The sequence below is a fragment of the Pseudonaja textilis genome, chromosome 1 (genome assembly GCF_049901715.1).
Source record: "Pseudonaja textilis isolate UNSWEBS1 chromosome 1, rPseTex1.2, whole genome shotgun sequence".
Taxonomy (NCBI): Eukaryota; Metazoa; Chordata; class Lepidosauria; order Squamata; family Elapidae; genus Pseudonaja; species Pseudonaja textilis.
Window position 1 is genome coordinate 123,337,172 of NC_141990.1, and position 16,950 is coordinate 123,354,121.

At 38.4% G+C, this 16,950-nt stretch overlaps 1 protein-coding gene across 1 annotated transcript in view; it reads right to left on the reverse strand.

Moving 5' to 3' along the window:
• Positions 1-255: 255 nt before the first annotated feature.
• TINAG (tubulointerstitial nephritis antigen) overlaps positions 256-16,950 on the reverse strand; it is a 32,594-nt gene continuing 15,899 nt past the window's right edge. The window contains exons 7-11 of the mRNA XM_026726556.2: positions 10,662-10,839; positions 10,269-10,314; positions 6,638-6,752; positions 3,086-3,131; positions 256-503 (exon numbers count right to left, since the gene is read on the reverse strand). Coding sequence (XP_026582341.2) covers positions 387-503; positions 3,086-3,131; positions 6,638-6,752; positions 10,269-10,314; positions 10,662-10,839 — 502 coding nt within the window. The 3' untranslated portion in view covers positions 256-386. The remainder of the gene's footprint in view (positions 504-3,085; positions 3,132-6,637; positions 6,753-10,268; positions 10,315-10,661; positions 10,840-16,950) is intronic.

A 16,950-nucleotide genomic window follows, 5' to 3' on the forward strand; every position in this document is an offset into this window, starting at 1 on the left:
TTCTGGGGGTTTTTAATTCATTTTTCTCAGGGACTCTGGTGGTTAAAAATACACAATCTCACAAGTCTGAGATTGATCACAATTCAGAAGAAAAGAAAAAGACTGAGCCAATTGTTCTCATTCCGTGTTTACTGCATTTGGACTGTTTCAATAATGAATATGATCATCTAAATACCAGTAGAAGTGAAGACAGAATAAGAGTCTTTCACTATGCTGGACTCACATTTAAATGTTCACCGACAGTTTTACAGCTGACATAGAAATGCAGTATATTTAGTGAAGGGAAAATAACAAATATAAGTGTGCCTCTATTAAGGTTAGAGGTTTTATATTCTATTTGTACAAAAAACTATGTAGAACAAAATAGTAGCCATAATGAAAATCTCTTAAAGGTGACATTTGGTAGCTATGATCAGTTTTTCAATATCACATTCGTTTTGTCCTCGTAAAATCCTGAAATAACCGTTTTCTCCCCAGGAAATTCCCCAGGAATTTGCAGCAATCTAGGGGTGGAGAAGAGAAAATATTTTATTATAGCAAACACAATCAAATTATAACGAGAAGAAAAAGAAAGCAAAAGAGGAGCTTTCTCATCCAGTTTACAATTGTTGCTTCCAAATATTTTTTTTAAAGAGCTACTTGAAGACCTAACATAACTATATCTCAGGGTGATGATTAATTAGCAATCAATGATCCTTTTTTATAATGCCAGGTAGGATTATCTTGATCTGTATTGCAGGAAACAGGGAGGGAAGAGAAGTTTAAACTTTCCGTCTTCAACTGAGAGCCTAATAAATAGACTTCTTCTTGTGACACTCTACAGACCTTATGAGACTAGACAAAGATTTATTAAAGACACTTTTTCCCAAGAGGTTACCTTCATATAGTCTGGGTGCTACATGTCCCATGTTACCTGGTGTTTTTAGAGATAAGACGGTGCAAAAGGAAATGCTGCAAGATAACTCTATATAGCAATGTTTTTCAAACTAGGCAATTGTTTGCTGGCTGGGGAATTCACATATTGAGTTGAAGATCACATATTTTAAAGACACCAAGTTTGAAAAGATCTGTAAACTTCAACTCCCAGAATTCCCCAGCCAACATGACAGCAGAGATATCAAAGTTTACAAGAACCTTGGAGTTGATAAAGTCTAATCAGAGTCTACTAAAATTATACCCCTAAAGTGAACCTCCCTGAAGAGGTTAGCTGCTGTTGGACAAAACTGTGATCAGTTCATGACATCTTTTTTTAAAATTTTAAGAGCCACCTGACCATTTTTTCTTTTGTGCTTTTCAAAAATGTTCAAACACCTTATCAGCAACCAAGCAAGGCAATAACAGGGATTAGGACTGACGCATGTACTGTTTTTCAAGATATGTAATCTGCTTTGACTCCTTAGAATAAAGAGTTGGAGCAACAACTGTTGAAAAAGTCTGAGGGTTATTGACCTTGATACTTAGCTTTTCTCCAAAAAGAGCTATTAAAAACTGGATAGAGAGGCTCACTTGGGAAAATTAATGCAGGGGGAAAATGTCATTTAGACTAATAAAGATTCTACCCCTTGGTAATCCCGTTCTATCCCAAAGTGACTTTAGTTGCGGGGACTGAACTAAAAAGGGATTAACAAAATGGATGCTCTGAGGGGGAAACCTGTTTTAAGGATGTCAGTAATATGTCCCTTTTGGTTAAAATCAGTCAAGAAAGAGCATGAATTTGGACACACAAAAAAGTGAGCACTTAGCTCTTAATTTTGGGTTTGTTTGCTTGCTTGCTTGCTTGCTTGCTTGTTTTGAAAGTTCAAAATCAAACTTCTTGCTGCATTTTTGACTCTCAAACTTCCCTGCTGGGTAGCGTGCAAGGAATAATTTGACCACAAAATGACTTAAGGGGAAGCTAAGATTAAATATCTTCTCTCCATCTGTATTCCATAGCTAATTTAGATAATTAAAAATGCAGAACTGTATGTGATAGGAACTTCGAGCTATAAAATGGGATGGGATGTAGAATACATTCGGTGGACCTTTCATTTATTTAGTTGAACTGCAGTCACTGAACAATGATTGTTATTATCTAGTGAGGAAAAAATCCTAACGTGGCATTTTTTTGCCCCCAAATTTGGTATGTACTGCAAACTTAACACAATATCCCCTGTTTTGATAGTGATGAGCAATTAAGGCAATATGCTATAATGCTCAAATTACAAATATACGGCAAATAAAATAAAAACAGTCCATTGAGGTTAAATCAAAAGGAGATTTAGATGATTTCACTACAAAGTAGCTTTGTGTATATATAGAATATATATACACAAAGCCAGTCCCTGCTCCAACCCCTTGCCCAGGCAGGAAACCCTATACCATTTCAGACAAATGGTTTCTAAGCTCTTCTTAAAAACTTCCTGTGCTGTCCCAGCCAGTCTATGGGAATTGGAGAGTTACTTAGGAATTATGAGCTGTCCCTTTAAGGGAATGTATCATGGTAAATTTAGTTAAAGGTATCCTGGGAAATGTAGTTCATGTCACGTGGCCACATCTGTAATCCTGATTGGTAACTAAATTGACCCTTGAGGGGTTGGGGGAGGTTTCCCTCCATTCTTGCCTGGACTCATGAACTGATAAGCAGCTTATCGCTATGAGAGGGGTTAGGAAATAACCATCTTTTACCTGCAAGGTTGATATACAAAGGATTGGTCATTATAGAAGAATTTTTGACATAAATGTGAGTTATGAAGATACCTGATGTACCAATAAATGTGCTTTGTTATGGATGTTTTGTGGAATTTATATATCTGCATCTGCACACCTACAAATCCACCTCTGTGCATGAGACAGGACAAGTCCAGTGTTGGAGCATCCACAACTTCTGGAGGCAAGTTGTTCCACTGCTTAATTGTTCTCATTGTCAGAAAATTTCTCCTTATTTCTAGGTTGGTCCTCTCCTTGATTGGGGGGTGGGGGGGAAATATATGTTTTGCTGAAAACTGAGCATGCTTGTTAATTACAGCTACTTTTTCTACTGATTTCAAAAGCAAACAAGCACAAATAATTTTATATTTGGATTAGAGCTTTGTTCCTATGCACTTACCCAATATTTTTGCCATTGTCCTTCTGCATCTTCTAGCATGCCCCATCTATTCAAAGAGAAAGCACAAGTAATATACTTTTTTTGCGGGGGGGGCGGGGGCTCTGGACAACTTGAGGGTATCTGTAATCTTACAATTCAAATCCTTTTTTTATTATGTTCCCAAGAGTGAATATGTTGCCATCATTCTGTGAGCACACAACAACCCTCTTTTTTCCATTACTTGCTTTACATTTTAGAGTATACCCATTATTAAACAGCATCTGTTATAAAGCACTTGTTTCCAGGTGTTTGGTTTATGGGCAAATTATACTTTGTACTACATTTCTTTGAGAAATAGGTGACTTTGTGTTATAGCCAAGCATTATGTGAGCAGCACAAGTAATTTCATTTGATCTATTAGGCTAAAGGATTTCTGCTCTGTGTGAGTGCAGCCATGGTGTCCAATAGCTTATTTCATATTGCTGTATTTATATAGAAATCAGAATGCATAACGTTGGCCTTATTTGTATTCTCAGTCAACCCCACAACTGCATCTACTCAGCTTGAATTACCAACAATAAAACACAACAACAAAATAAATCATGGTGTACCTGGCTTTTTGCTGAAGCTAATCCATTGCAAAACTTAATAATTAATATTTTATCTTATTGTTAAAGAGAGACAGACCAGATCATAAGGATACTATTTTTTAAAACAGACATCTGGTCCAAGGATTAATTTCAAAGGCAGAACATGGGACATGCCAACAGGATGTCCCATTGGGAGAAGAGAAGAAAAGAGAAGAGAAGAGTTGGAAGGGACCCTGGAGGTCTTCTAGTCCAACCTCCTGCTTAGGAAGGAAACCACTCCAGACAAATGGTTATTCAACATCTTTTTAAAAACTCCCAGCGTTGGAGCATTCCCAACTTCTGGAGGCAAGTTGTTCCACTGATTAATTGTTCTAACTATCAGGAAATTTCTCCTTAGTTCTAAGTTGCTTCTCTCCTTGATGAGTTTCCACCCATTGCTTCTTGTTCTGCCTTCAGATGCTTTGGAGAATAGCTTGAACCCCTCTTCTTTGTTGCAGCCCTTGAGATATTGAAACACTGCTATCATGTCACCCCAGTCCTTCTTTTTATTAAACTAGATATACCCAATTCCAGCAACCGTTCTTTTTATGTTTTAGCCTCCAGTCCCCTAATCATCTGTGTTGCTCTTCTCTGAACTCTTTCTAGAGTCTCAGCATCCTTTTTACATCATGGTGACCAAAACTGGATGCAGTATTTTATTCCTCCATTAATGCACCTTAGAACTGTCTAGTCTAGTGAAAGGAAGGACTGGGCTGACCTGATAGCAGTGTTCCAATATCTAAGGAACTGACATTAAGAAGAGGGGGTCAACTTGTTTTTCAAAGCATTAGAAGGCAAGGCAAGAAACAATGGATGGAAACTAATCAAGGAGAGAAACAACCTAGATTAAGGAGAAATTTCCTTAGAGTTAGAACAATTAATCAGTGGAATGGCTTGCCTCCAGAAGTTGTGGGTGCTCCATCACTAGAAGCTTTTAAGGAAGCCACTTGTCTGAAATGGTCTAGGGACTCCTGCTCAAGCAGGGGGTTGGACTAGAAGATCTCCAAGGTCCCTTCCAAATCTGTTATTCTGAGACAAAATTAGTAATAACCCTTGTCAGCACTAACTGTATTAAACTCAATAAACCAAGAGCTTGATTGAATAAAAACATATTTCCATTTCTATAATGTCTCCTGTAGGAAAATGCAAAATGTAGGATCAAATCCTACAACAGTATTTCAATTTCAATTCAATTTCTAAGTGGAAGTTGAAATAGAAAACAGGAATAGAGATGTGTGATATCCAACAGAACAAAGAAAACTCGAGCTTCCTGTTTAAAGAGTGTCCTACAAACCCTGCTCTTGGCAGTTCCCTCTTCTGTGCCCTTAACTCTATTCTCAATATTCACACAAGACAAGATATATATATAGACAGACAGACAATTTCACCAAAGGAGGGGATGGGAATTTATGGCCTCCGGTACTCTTCCTTCATGGTGCACTAGAATGGCTGCATCTCCAACAACTTTCCAGAAGGGGAAAGAACAGACTATTTCAAAAGAAGGTGTGTTGTTGCTCTTAACTCAAAATTTATAAGGAAGAGTAAGCGTGGTAGAATCTTCAACTAGATTGGAGGAAGGGGGATGAGCGTAGAGTCCTTGCACTGCAGAAAGCAGCATCGAATGGACCTCCCCCACAATCCTTGAAGCCTAATCTGACCATCCCCAAGGGAATCCAGTCAGTCTTAATGAGATTCTTGTAACATAGGTGACTAACAATAAAGCTTCTGCTTGAGAACTAACTATTCATGAGTGGTTGTGGTTGCTTGTGTCTGATAATAAAGCAATGGCTGTCTTAAACAGCAGAAAAGCCAATCTTTTGTGAGTTATTTCGTATTATCACCATTGTAGTTTTTGTACAAGGAGAGAAGTATCGCTGAAAGCTCCCACCTCAGATAACAAAATAATTTAGGTAATTCTTTGTGTGACTCGGATTAATTAAATCAAGGAAGGACCATTTTTGCTTCATCTCAGTCAGAACAGAGAAGATAAAACATGCATAATGAGCTATCCCTGATTTTATAATATTGTATGCGTGTGTACTCATGTCTTTTCATTACTTGTTTGTCTTATCTGTGTATAATACAGGGTATGGGATGAAATTTCTGCCCTGCTTCAGGCTACAAAAGACTTTACCACATGGGTAATATCTATTGGCACTGCAAAACCACCCAGAAAGCAGAGAAGATTATCTTTGCAGTTGATATTCCCTCCTTTCATGAGGCATGAAACATTCTTGCATCTTAAAATGCACCACTGAATAAGACTGAATAAATCTTAAATGCATTGAAAAAGTCTTTTAAATATGTATATAAAAGGTAAACAATATTTTAATAACCCATAGAGTTATGGTTATGAGATGGCATTGTGTAGATGAAATTTGACAGCTGCATTGCAATGAAAAGGAAAATAAGAATAGATGTGTTGCATTGGCTGAAATCCAGTTGTATAGCATGTATCCCTTTACATAAACCACTATGTCACTATTCTATAGTTGTGGTCAATTTTAGTCTCTTGAGAAAGCTTCTCTCCACTTAAACCAAACCTTCAAGCATCAAAAGAAGGAAAAATTCCATGTTCCTATGCAAAATCCATTGTCTGCCTGTTATATACAGGTAGTCCTCGACTTATGATCAAAATTGATGTTGCTTAGTGAGACAGTTGTTAAGTGGGTATTACCCAATTTAATGACCTTTCCTGCCACAGTGGTTAAGTGAATCACTGCTGTTGTTAAGTTAGTAGCATAGTTGTTAAGTGAATCTGATTTCCCCATTGACTTGGATTGTCAGAAGGTTGCAAAAGTGATCACATGACCATGGGGAATGCTGCAACCATAAGTGTGAAAAATGGCCGTAAGTCACATTTGTCAGTGCCACTGCAACTTCAAAACGAAAGATTGTAAGTATGATGGAAATGACAAGGAGCAACAGCCATGGATTCACTTACCCGACTAATTTGACAGAATGGAGTCTCTCCTGGTGCTCATACTGTGGTTCTCCACTGGTATGCTTATAAATCCCACTCTTATAAAGGAAGAAATCATCGTATACTTTCATGATGGCTGAAGGGTAGCAGTGAATGGAAAAGGGCAAAAAAAAGATAGCTGTAATTTTAACTAGTATTCATTACAGAGACATCATTTTAATATAATGGAAATTATTTCTCAGTCCGCCCCAAGACTAAAAGCTAAAACAAATAATTCACAGGAGACCTTGATGTGAATAGAAAATCTACAGTCACAGTCTCTGGTGTATTCCTGCCCGTTTCCCCCAAATTTAAATATTTTATGCAGGAACATGAATCCACTGTTTCACTTGATTTCTTCCACATCTTACATTACCTTTTTTCAGACTGTTCTGAGGTTTCAGTTAAAACACAGAAACCAGTGAGAGTCCTATTCTGACTGGGAGACAAAAGGGTGTGTGATAAGCATCTGTTGTGGAAAGAAGGGAAATGATGATATGTCCATCTGATGCCATGACACGAATGATGTGGTTGATGTAGTTCCATCAGACATCATGACACGAGGTGAGTAAGTTGTAAGTTGCCTCTTTTGCATGATAATGGCACAACACAGGTGTCACTAACTTGATATCAACCTTAATATTGTAATGCCTCTATCTGTGAATCTTTGTGGTACACCACAGCCTGATTCATGCATATAAGGAAAGGAAAACTTGCACTACTTTCAGACAGCTAATAAAGCGTCATTCAATCATTTTGAGAAAGCAGATTATTTGTTTCTTTTCTTTCATTTTCTTCCTTCATTCTTATCCAGTCAAGATGGTGTGTTCCTCCTTATACTCCATCTTATTTTTATGTCTTGGCTTTTGCTACCCTCCTTTTGGAAATATCTGCCTCTGTTTCATCCAATCCCTCTCATACCTACCATTCCCTCAAATCTCTCATGCTAGAATCTCTTCATTCCTTTCATGTTCATTGAAAATAGGAATTCTCTTACATTAGAAAGTAAGAGAAGATCTGCTAGACTTGGCCATTGGTTTATCCAGTCCTGTATTATATGTCATCCAGCCATCAGCTGAATGCCTTGAAAAAGTGCCTGTGTGCCTAGACTGGACAGTTATTATCCCTGTTGCTTGTAATAGAATCATACCATAGAATCCGAAGGCCAGAAGGAACCTTGGAGGTCTTCTAGTCCAATTCCCTGTCCAAGGCAGCAGTCTTTATACCATCCTGAATAAATGAATATTTAATCTTTTCTTGAAAATTTCCAGAGATGAAGGACTCACAAATCTGGGAGGCAAGCTATTCCATAGATTGTTGACACTGTCAGGAAATTCCTCCTTATTTTCAGGTTGGATTACTCTCTGACAAGCTTCTACCCATTGTTTCTTGTCCTTCCCTCAGGTGCTTTAGAGGATAAACAGATGCCCTCTTCCCCATGATAGCCATTCAGGCAGAGGTGGTATTCAGCAGGTTCTAACCAATTCTGGAGAACCAGTAGCGGAAATTTTGAGTAGTTCGGAAAACCAGCAAATACCACCTGTGACTGGTCCCACTTCCATCTATTCTCTGCCTCCCTAGTCCCAGCTGATTGGCTGGGTCTTCTTTTGTTGCCCTGCACAGGAGAATGGATTTTGCAGTAACCTTCCCCCAGGAGAGGGGACGGAATGGAGATTTTGCAGTATCCTTCCCCTGCCACATCCACCAAGCCGTGTCCACCAAGCCACACCACACCCATCAAGCACCACAGAACCAGTAGTTAATTTTTTTTAATACCACCACTGCTTCAGATATTAGAAAAACAGCCACCATGTCTCCCTGAGCATTCTCTTCATTAGGCTAAACATACCTAGTTCCCTTCCCTAGTTCCCTTCCCACCAGTCAGTATTTAAGGCATGCTGCCTATAATCCATATAAATCGTCATTAGCATTAGACATCGTAAATTGCCTCATCCTTCAAGAACTCTTCCAGACCCATTTTACAATCATCCAACTTGGCTGCCTTTTCTGTCTTTCACTCTGATAGGGAACTGTGGGCTATGTGAACAAGCCTGTTTGTTGTTTCTGAATTTCCCTTCATTTGAACTTACATTTAACATGTGGAAGAGGGAGGAAAAATACTTGCACAGGTGTCTGTGGGAGGACAGGAAGACGCAACAGCTACATGCAGAAGCTGTATTTAGCAGTTTTCTAAGACTGCTCACTCATCAAAGAATCTGATCATATAGGCACGCATCAGACATTGTGATGAAAGTACATACTTGGCATTTGCACAATGACTCATGTGTAGATGTCAATGTTTGAACATAATTGTTATGGATGCCGCGCTCTTCACTTGTGTTTGCCACAAATGATGTTATATGCCTCCATCACTCAACCTCTGACTCAGCTTCCTCCAAGCTAAAAAGTCTCAGCTGTCCTAACAGCTGTCCTTTGTAAAGCAGCCTTTCCACTCCAGTAATTTTGAATGCTTTTTTTCTCCTTTTCTCCATGGACACCTCTGCAATGGTCAGGGGTGTCCATGATGCTTCAAATGAAGTCTCCTCAGGGATTAGTTGTTTTTTTTTAAAGCCACTTCTTAAACCTTTCCTTTCTGAGGAGCCTAAGCATGAAATGTCTTCAGGAGTTCTAAGGTTGATTGTTCCACTTTCATCAGCTTGTTTGCCAAACTAAGGTGGCTTCCTTCTATTTCTATGCCTCAGTTTCAGAATTTAAAATTCCTCTGAAAAAACTGGTGGGTTTTCCTGTGCCCAGTTCAAAACCAAACAGGACTTCTTAGCTGTTACTTGATGCAATAAAGCACCATTTCTGTTCCACCAATTCTCCGGTGCTATTTGAAGCCAACCTGCCTGACATCTTTTGTAACTCCTGAGGGTCTCGGAATGCTGAAGACATCAAGAACCAGTCAGCATTTTCTCCAGCTGACCAATAGAAGAAGAAGAAGAAAAAAGAGAATTATTTCTTGTGCTGATTGTTTGCTTTCAACACAAATTGAGCTGGGACTCCTGATTCTTCAAATATTGCCCATTCCTATCCAGTATGATCAGAGGTGGTATTCAGCAGGTTCTGATCAGTTCTGGAGAACCAGTAGCGGAAATTTTGAGTAGTACCACCTCTGACTGCAGATTTTACAGTATTCTTCCTCTCCACCAAGCCACGCACACAGAACCGGTAGTAAAAAAAATTTGAATCCCACCACTGAATATGATGGGATTAACACTCCTCATCCACATTTAATACCCATAAATATAGATCTAGACATAATTAATCCATGTTCCTTGTTTTGGAGTGATATAGTTGTGAACAATGAACCTATGGCACCAGCTCCTGAAGGGACATATGGTGGAGCACACTGTAAATCAAGCTTTGCTATTTTACTGTATAACATCTTGGTTTAGGATTGTAATAAAACATCTACAGCAGATACCAGGAAAATTTAAACTGAGTCATGCAGTAGAATATGCAGAACCTTAGGAAGAATGAGTATTATTTTTGTTATTCCAAAAAATAATAATAACACAGACAACTAATATTCTTAAGAATTGTCTGTGGTAAGAGTTTGCTTTTATGCATGTCATGCTTATTAATTATTTTAAATCAAACTTTTTTTTACCTTGCACTGGACCATTTTCTCTGATTTCTCTCATTATATTGGCCTCCTAGAATTCGAGAACAAAAAAAAATGTGTACTTAATTTTTGCATCTATTTTCCCTCATATTTATGTTTCTGGATTGGACACGTTATTTAGAGAAAAGAGTACATTGCATATATAAATTATTGCAAACAGTTTGATCTGGATGCACCCTGATTTTACTACATTTTCCTTAGAGAAAGGATTTCAAATCAATAAGCTTACCTAGTGATGAATCCATTTTTAGAAAGAAACCTCACTGCATGTGCAAATATATCTATCGATGGACTTTGGGAAGAACCAAGAAATTGCCAGCATTTGAAGTAACAAATGTAAATTACAGGAGTTGAAATTTGCTCACACTGAGCGCTTACCTTTGAAGAGATTCGATAGGGAGAGCCACACTGATAAATGTGGTTTGATGTTTCAAACTGATTTGGACACGGCTGTGTGGCCCGTCTTTTCCCCTCAGCATCAAACACACTTGTAATGGCACAAATCATCGGGTGAAGCTGGCTCCAGAATAAAGGGTAGCAGGCATGGGATACCAGCCTAATTAGATTAAAATACAAATCGATATTTTTTTTAAAAAAAAATGTTTTAAAGAGCTAGGATTCTTGATTTTATCCAAGGAATTGTTTTTAAGAATGCCTACCTTTTAGATTGCTGGCAGGCAATGTTTTTGTAGGTTTGGAAACACAATAATAATAATAGTTATCATTATTATTATTATTATTATTATTATTATTATTATTATTATTATTCAGCAGCAGCAGCAGGAGCAGCAGCATTATCAAAAGAGGACGGGAGGAGGAGAGCAGCTGTAACTCAAAGTTGCCTCCAGCAGGTCCAAGACAGAATTCTTCTTTGGGAATATTTTGAATGGTGATTAGTCAAGTGGGAGCTTCATCTCTGCAGGATTTTAAGAAGACACTGGACAGCCACAGTGGTATAGGGTTTCCTGCTTGAACAGTGGGTTGGACTAGAAGACCTCCAAGTTCCCTTTCAACTCTGTTATTCTGTTACACTGTTCAAGTAAACATAGCATGCCTATTGGAAGCTTATACTTTTTTTTTAAAAAAAAGAGTATAAAATATATTGGTGCCTATGTTATAATGTAGAAGTTTGGAAGTAGTTCGGAGGTGGGATCCTTAGAGCACAGGTGTCAAACTCTCCACATCACGTTGCCATCATGTGATGCATCGGGATGTTTTTTTCCCCTTAGCGGAGCTGGGGTGGGTGTGGCCTGCATGTGATACATCCAGTCCATGGGGCCACCAGTTTGACACCCCTTAGAGCCTCTGGAAATAGTAAAAGAGAGGCTGGAAATTTGCATTTACCTTCCATGTCATTGGTTTTATACATGTCTGTGTTAGACTATGGGTCAGATTCCTGTTTAATCTAAGGCCTTTTAAATTAATTTATACCTTATAACTTGAAGGAAAATGATTTTTAACTTACAGCATAGCTACCTGGAATTAAATATGAGTCCATCTTGATCCTCTCTGTGCAAATAAGAGGTTAAGCTCCTTCTTACTGCCAGAATCTGAGCCCTGTTTGAAACCAGCTGCTAGATCCAATTTGCATCTCTGAAAAAGTGAATCCTGGTGACTGAGGCCACATTGTGTTTGTCCCTGGCTCTGCAATCACTCTACTGGTATCTGTATGAAATATCCCATACTAAGTAAGATATATCAAAATGAAAAAAAAAATCTGATCTAAGCAACAAGTTAGTAAGAGGATATGATCAAGCCTGTATCTTTTAAAAAAGAAGGTAGTCTATACCTTATTATATTCATTTTTTTCTACTCTTAACTTGAAAGCATTTATTGCATTACTTATTCTTTTTTTCTTTTTTCAGAAGTCAGGAAAGCTTTTATATCCCACAGTTCAAAATGTATACCCTAGGAATCCTTTTTATCTTAAAGAAACAGGCTCCTTGCAGCCACCATGTCAGATAGGATTGTTCTACAAAGCAACAGCTCTGGAATTCAGTTCAAGAAAGTTATTTCCTAACAAGCTATTTTATTACATTTTGTTGGCTACTTTGCAAGATAAGGCAGCCACATTGTGAAGTTTGATGCAGACTTTCCATATAGCCGACAGGGTTCCTGGGATCTAATTTGGAAAGTGTTATGGTAGATTGCAATCTATTGGTAGGATATTAAATGTTTTATGGAGGAAAACAATGTGTTCTATTTTTCTGTGTTTTCTTAACAATGGCAACAAAAACCTCTTCTTAAATAGTCTGTTAGATTCTCTGATCCATAATAATTCACTGATAGAGTTGTATTAATATATGAGTCATTCGAGTGTATGGCTAAAGCGCGTAGGGCATAGTTGAATTAATTTCCTGAGCTAACATTTTGTGGATCTCAATCTTAGTTAAATAGGATCCACAACAATGTAAATCTTATACTTTTGAAGTCTGCACTCTCACCTTAGAGATGCCTTCTTCAATCCAGGTGCTTCAAGGTGCTTTGTCATACAGTTTCTATCATGAATGAAAGTGAATATACAGTACACGTCCCAGGATAATGTTACAGGATCTAATCTGGTTTTGGGACCAGAGGTTTAGTCTAGCTGTTCCCTGTCTGTTAGTAATGCTGATTGCAACTGAAGGAAGTAAGCTGCAGTGCCTAGAAAGTGTTGGTTGAGGAAGCCTGGGAAATGAAATTGAAGCTCACGGTCACGGAGGTTGACTTTAAACACTGATTTAGATCATTCTTCCAGTACTATAAAGGGTTTAAGGTTTAAGGCAAAGGACATGATAGCGTCTCATACTATTTCCAAAGCAGAAGATAATCTAGACTAAGAATTGGTTTTTCTTTTAGAACCAGTGATGGGATAGTATCCTGCATCTCTCACTTTAATTGATCTCAGGGACAAGGGCTAAACTGTCTGGAACAGAGAGTTTGAACTTCAAAGACTGATGTTCATGATTCTGTTGATAAATGTTTATGGAGATTCTCGGTCATCCAGGTCATGGTTGTCCCAAATATGTTTTTTTGAAAAAGCAACTGGACTTGGTTTTTTCTTGAAGATGTTTTGCTTTTTATTCAAGAAGCATCCTCAGAACTGAAGAAGCTTCTTGAATGAGAAGAAAAACGTCTTCAAAAAAACAACAACCCCAAAGTCCAGTTGCCTTTTCAAACAGCATCTTTGGGATGTTGTTGATAATATTGCTTCCATGCCACCCAATATCCAAAGTCATCATCTCATTCTGGCTAAGAATAAATAGAACTAGCCTTTTCATGATCCCAGTGACTTGTAGCCCCATGGAGATGCATGTATATTTTATGACATTTGTCTTACACATGTCAAAGCTTCATTCTTTGGCTTCAAATTATTTACAGTTTATTTGCTCTGATTGGAAGATTCTATAATGTACTGCCAATGTTCAAGCCAATATATGAGAGGGTAGATTCTTTGAAGAGGGAAACAAAATCAGTAATTCCCTTTTCATAATTCCAAATAAATAATGAAGAGGTTCTGTCCAATGCTGCTAACAAGATTCCTGTCTTCACTCCATAAATAAATATTGAAAACCCAAGATTCAAAAGAATTAAAGCTTCCTATTGTTACACGGCTATTATTCTGAAAAAGTTCTTTTAAAACCACACATGTGCAAAAGTTCTGGTTCATATCTTGGACCTTCTTCAGTTCAGAATTAATCACCAGCAATTATCTGTGAACAATTTTGAGGGGGAAGTTGAGAAAAGAGAAAACAAATCCTTTCTTTGTTCTTTGTTCCACTTTGGTGAATAATATGGTGGCTTCTGAAATCCTTAAGCTTCAAATACATTTTGAAGTAAACTAACAATTGAGAAAGACATTCATAAGCATCTTCTTTGTCATTTGTTTATTTTGCTCTGCTTAAAGTGTCACAGTGTCATGGAAACACAGAGAAAAGTATTTTCCCCAACAGGCTATAGCTGGAAGCTGATCATTCTGAATAATGTTAAATGTTTGTTCCATACAATCACAAATCTGTAAGATTTAAATTGGTAAATATTTGATAAATTATCAAATGCTGAAGGTAATTTATAAGTTAGAAATTATATAATTATGTAATCATAGCTGTTAAGCTTTACCATAAAACTAAGGAAAGCAAAAGCAAAGCAATTCCATTCAAATAAGCCAGTGTCTGTGGAGAAGAGATTATGTGTCAGAAAAGCCAAGATGGCAGCAACGTCTGCATGACTGAGCCCCATCCCTTTTGTATGTGTGGCAATCACCTGCATGTACAAAGAGGTGGAGCTTCTGCTATATACTCACATCCACTACCTTGACGTTTTTGACCTGGTCTTGCTGGCCTTCTCAAATTTGCCCTACTCTTGACCCCTTGAAATGATTGATAAACTTGTGCAAAGCCTTGCCCCTCCTCCCCTGAATAAAACTAGTGATTTATTTAGTTGAGGTTAAGATGGAATCAGAAATAAAACTACTACAGTAGTCCTTGATTTATGACCACACTTGACCCCAACATTTCTGTTGCTAAGTGAGACCACGATTAAGTGAATTTTGTCCCATTTTATGACCTCTTGTGCAACAATTGTGAAGTGAATCACTGCAGTTGTTAAGTTAGTAACATGGTTGTTAAGTGAATCAGGCTTCGCCATTGACTTTGATTGTCAAAAGATTGCAAAGGTGATCACCTGACCCCAGGACACTGTGACTGTCATAAATATGAGTAAGCTGCCAAGCATATGAATTTTGATCACATGACCATGGGGATGCTGCAATGGTTGTAAGTGTGAAAAACCAGTCATAAGACACTTTTTTTCCAGTGCCATTGTAACTTTGAACAATCACTAAATGTACTATTGTAAGTTGAGGGCTACCTGCACTTCCTTTTACTATTTCAAGGCTTCTCAAACATTGTGGATGGGCTCATGCAGGCTAAGCATGGAGTAAATTTTGAGAGTGCTGAACCTTTATCTGTGCAAGCCTAAACAGTTTAATCCAAGGGTCTTCAAACTTGGCAAATTTATGATTTGTGGACTTCAATTCCCAGAATTCCTGAGCTAACACGACTGGAGGAGGAATTCTGGGAGTTGAAGTCCACAAGTCTTAAAACTGTCAAGTTTGAAGACGCCCCTGGTTTAAGCTAATCATGAGCCCTGAGTTCTCACAACCCATGGTGACCCCTGAACTAAGCTTTGAATGAAGCCTGAAAAAGAATGATAGAACATCCAGAAAGTTCTAAAATCACCATGGTGCCAGATTGTCTTCCCTCCTGATCAATAAGAAGGAAGCCAATCCTTTTTTCGCCCTTTGAAAAGAAATTGCAGGATTGGGATGCTTTTGTTTTGGGGAAAGCTCTGCTTTGAGTATCCACAACCTCCCTTCCTGGGCAGTAGAAGAACTAAAGGAATTGATTCCAAGGCTGCCATGACAAGTTTGACAAAAGTCAAAGTGCTGCCTTTTGAAAACCTGCGATTTCCAGTTTTCAGGGATGGTCTTTTAAAAAAAATATAAGGGATATGCGATGAAGGAATGAATCCCTATGAGTAATTCCTGATGATGATGGTGATGATCATGATGATGATGATGGTATCCATTCAGTCAAGTCCAACTCTTGGCAATTCTATGGCCAGGTCTCTCCACATCTTCTGATCTTGCACTATTTTTTTTTAGTTTTTCTATGCTCTGGCTGGTATCAGCTTTGTTAGTGTCCAGCCACCATGTTCTTTGACTGCCTGGCTTCCTTTGATCACATACGGCCAATTCTTACCTGCTCACAGAAGGATGCTGCTGGCACCCCAAATGATCCTGAGCTGAGCAGACACTTTTTCAACTGCTATCAGCTGAGAACAGCACTGGACCTACAAGCTCTACTTCACCTCCTTCAAAGGCCATACTGTTTTAGAAGAAGGTTGTACTTCCATTCCAGGTCTGGGAATGTATAGATTCCACTGACCTCCATGCTGTCAACTCATCTGTCTGTATACCAGAAATTATCTGGATCTGTTAATAAGCAGCACTCAGCAGACAGAGATCTGTCAAGATTTGGAAGAATCATGCAGAATTGCTGAATGTGTTTTCAGCCAAGACACAGCTTAAATGCACAAGGACCTTGGGATTTATTTATTTATTTTTGATGGACGGGAGTCTTCAGTTTGCCCAAACTTCAGAAGCATGAGAAGTGAAAACAAAACCCCTTAGTTTAAAGTTTAATTTACTTATGACTCTGAAACAAAAGTACACTTGCCAAGTGAACCGTATGCCCCAGTAGTGGAAAGAGGGAAAGCAAGTGAATGGAATAATAAAATAGAGGGAAAGGTGCTTTCAGGGACTTCTAACTTGGCACTGCCAACACCAGCATGGGGTCTTGGGCAAAGAACTCCCAAGAGAATGTATACCTTAACCCCAAAATGTTTCTGGCCCTTGCTCTGCTGTGCTGGCAACAATGAACTTTCTAAATCTTTGGTGGGTTTTCCCAAATAGCACACGAATAGTCAGCAGATGTCTTTGTTCCTACAACTAGAGAGCGATACTTAAACAGTCCTGTGTGTATCTGCTGAGAACTAAGCCCTGTTCGTTATGAAGGGGCTTGTTCTCAGATGAGTACCGATTTCAGCTATCTAAATATTGATACTGGTTGGGACTTCCAGGGAAGAAATGGCAAACTGAAGACATCTCCCCTAAAAGCAGAGCCAA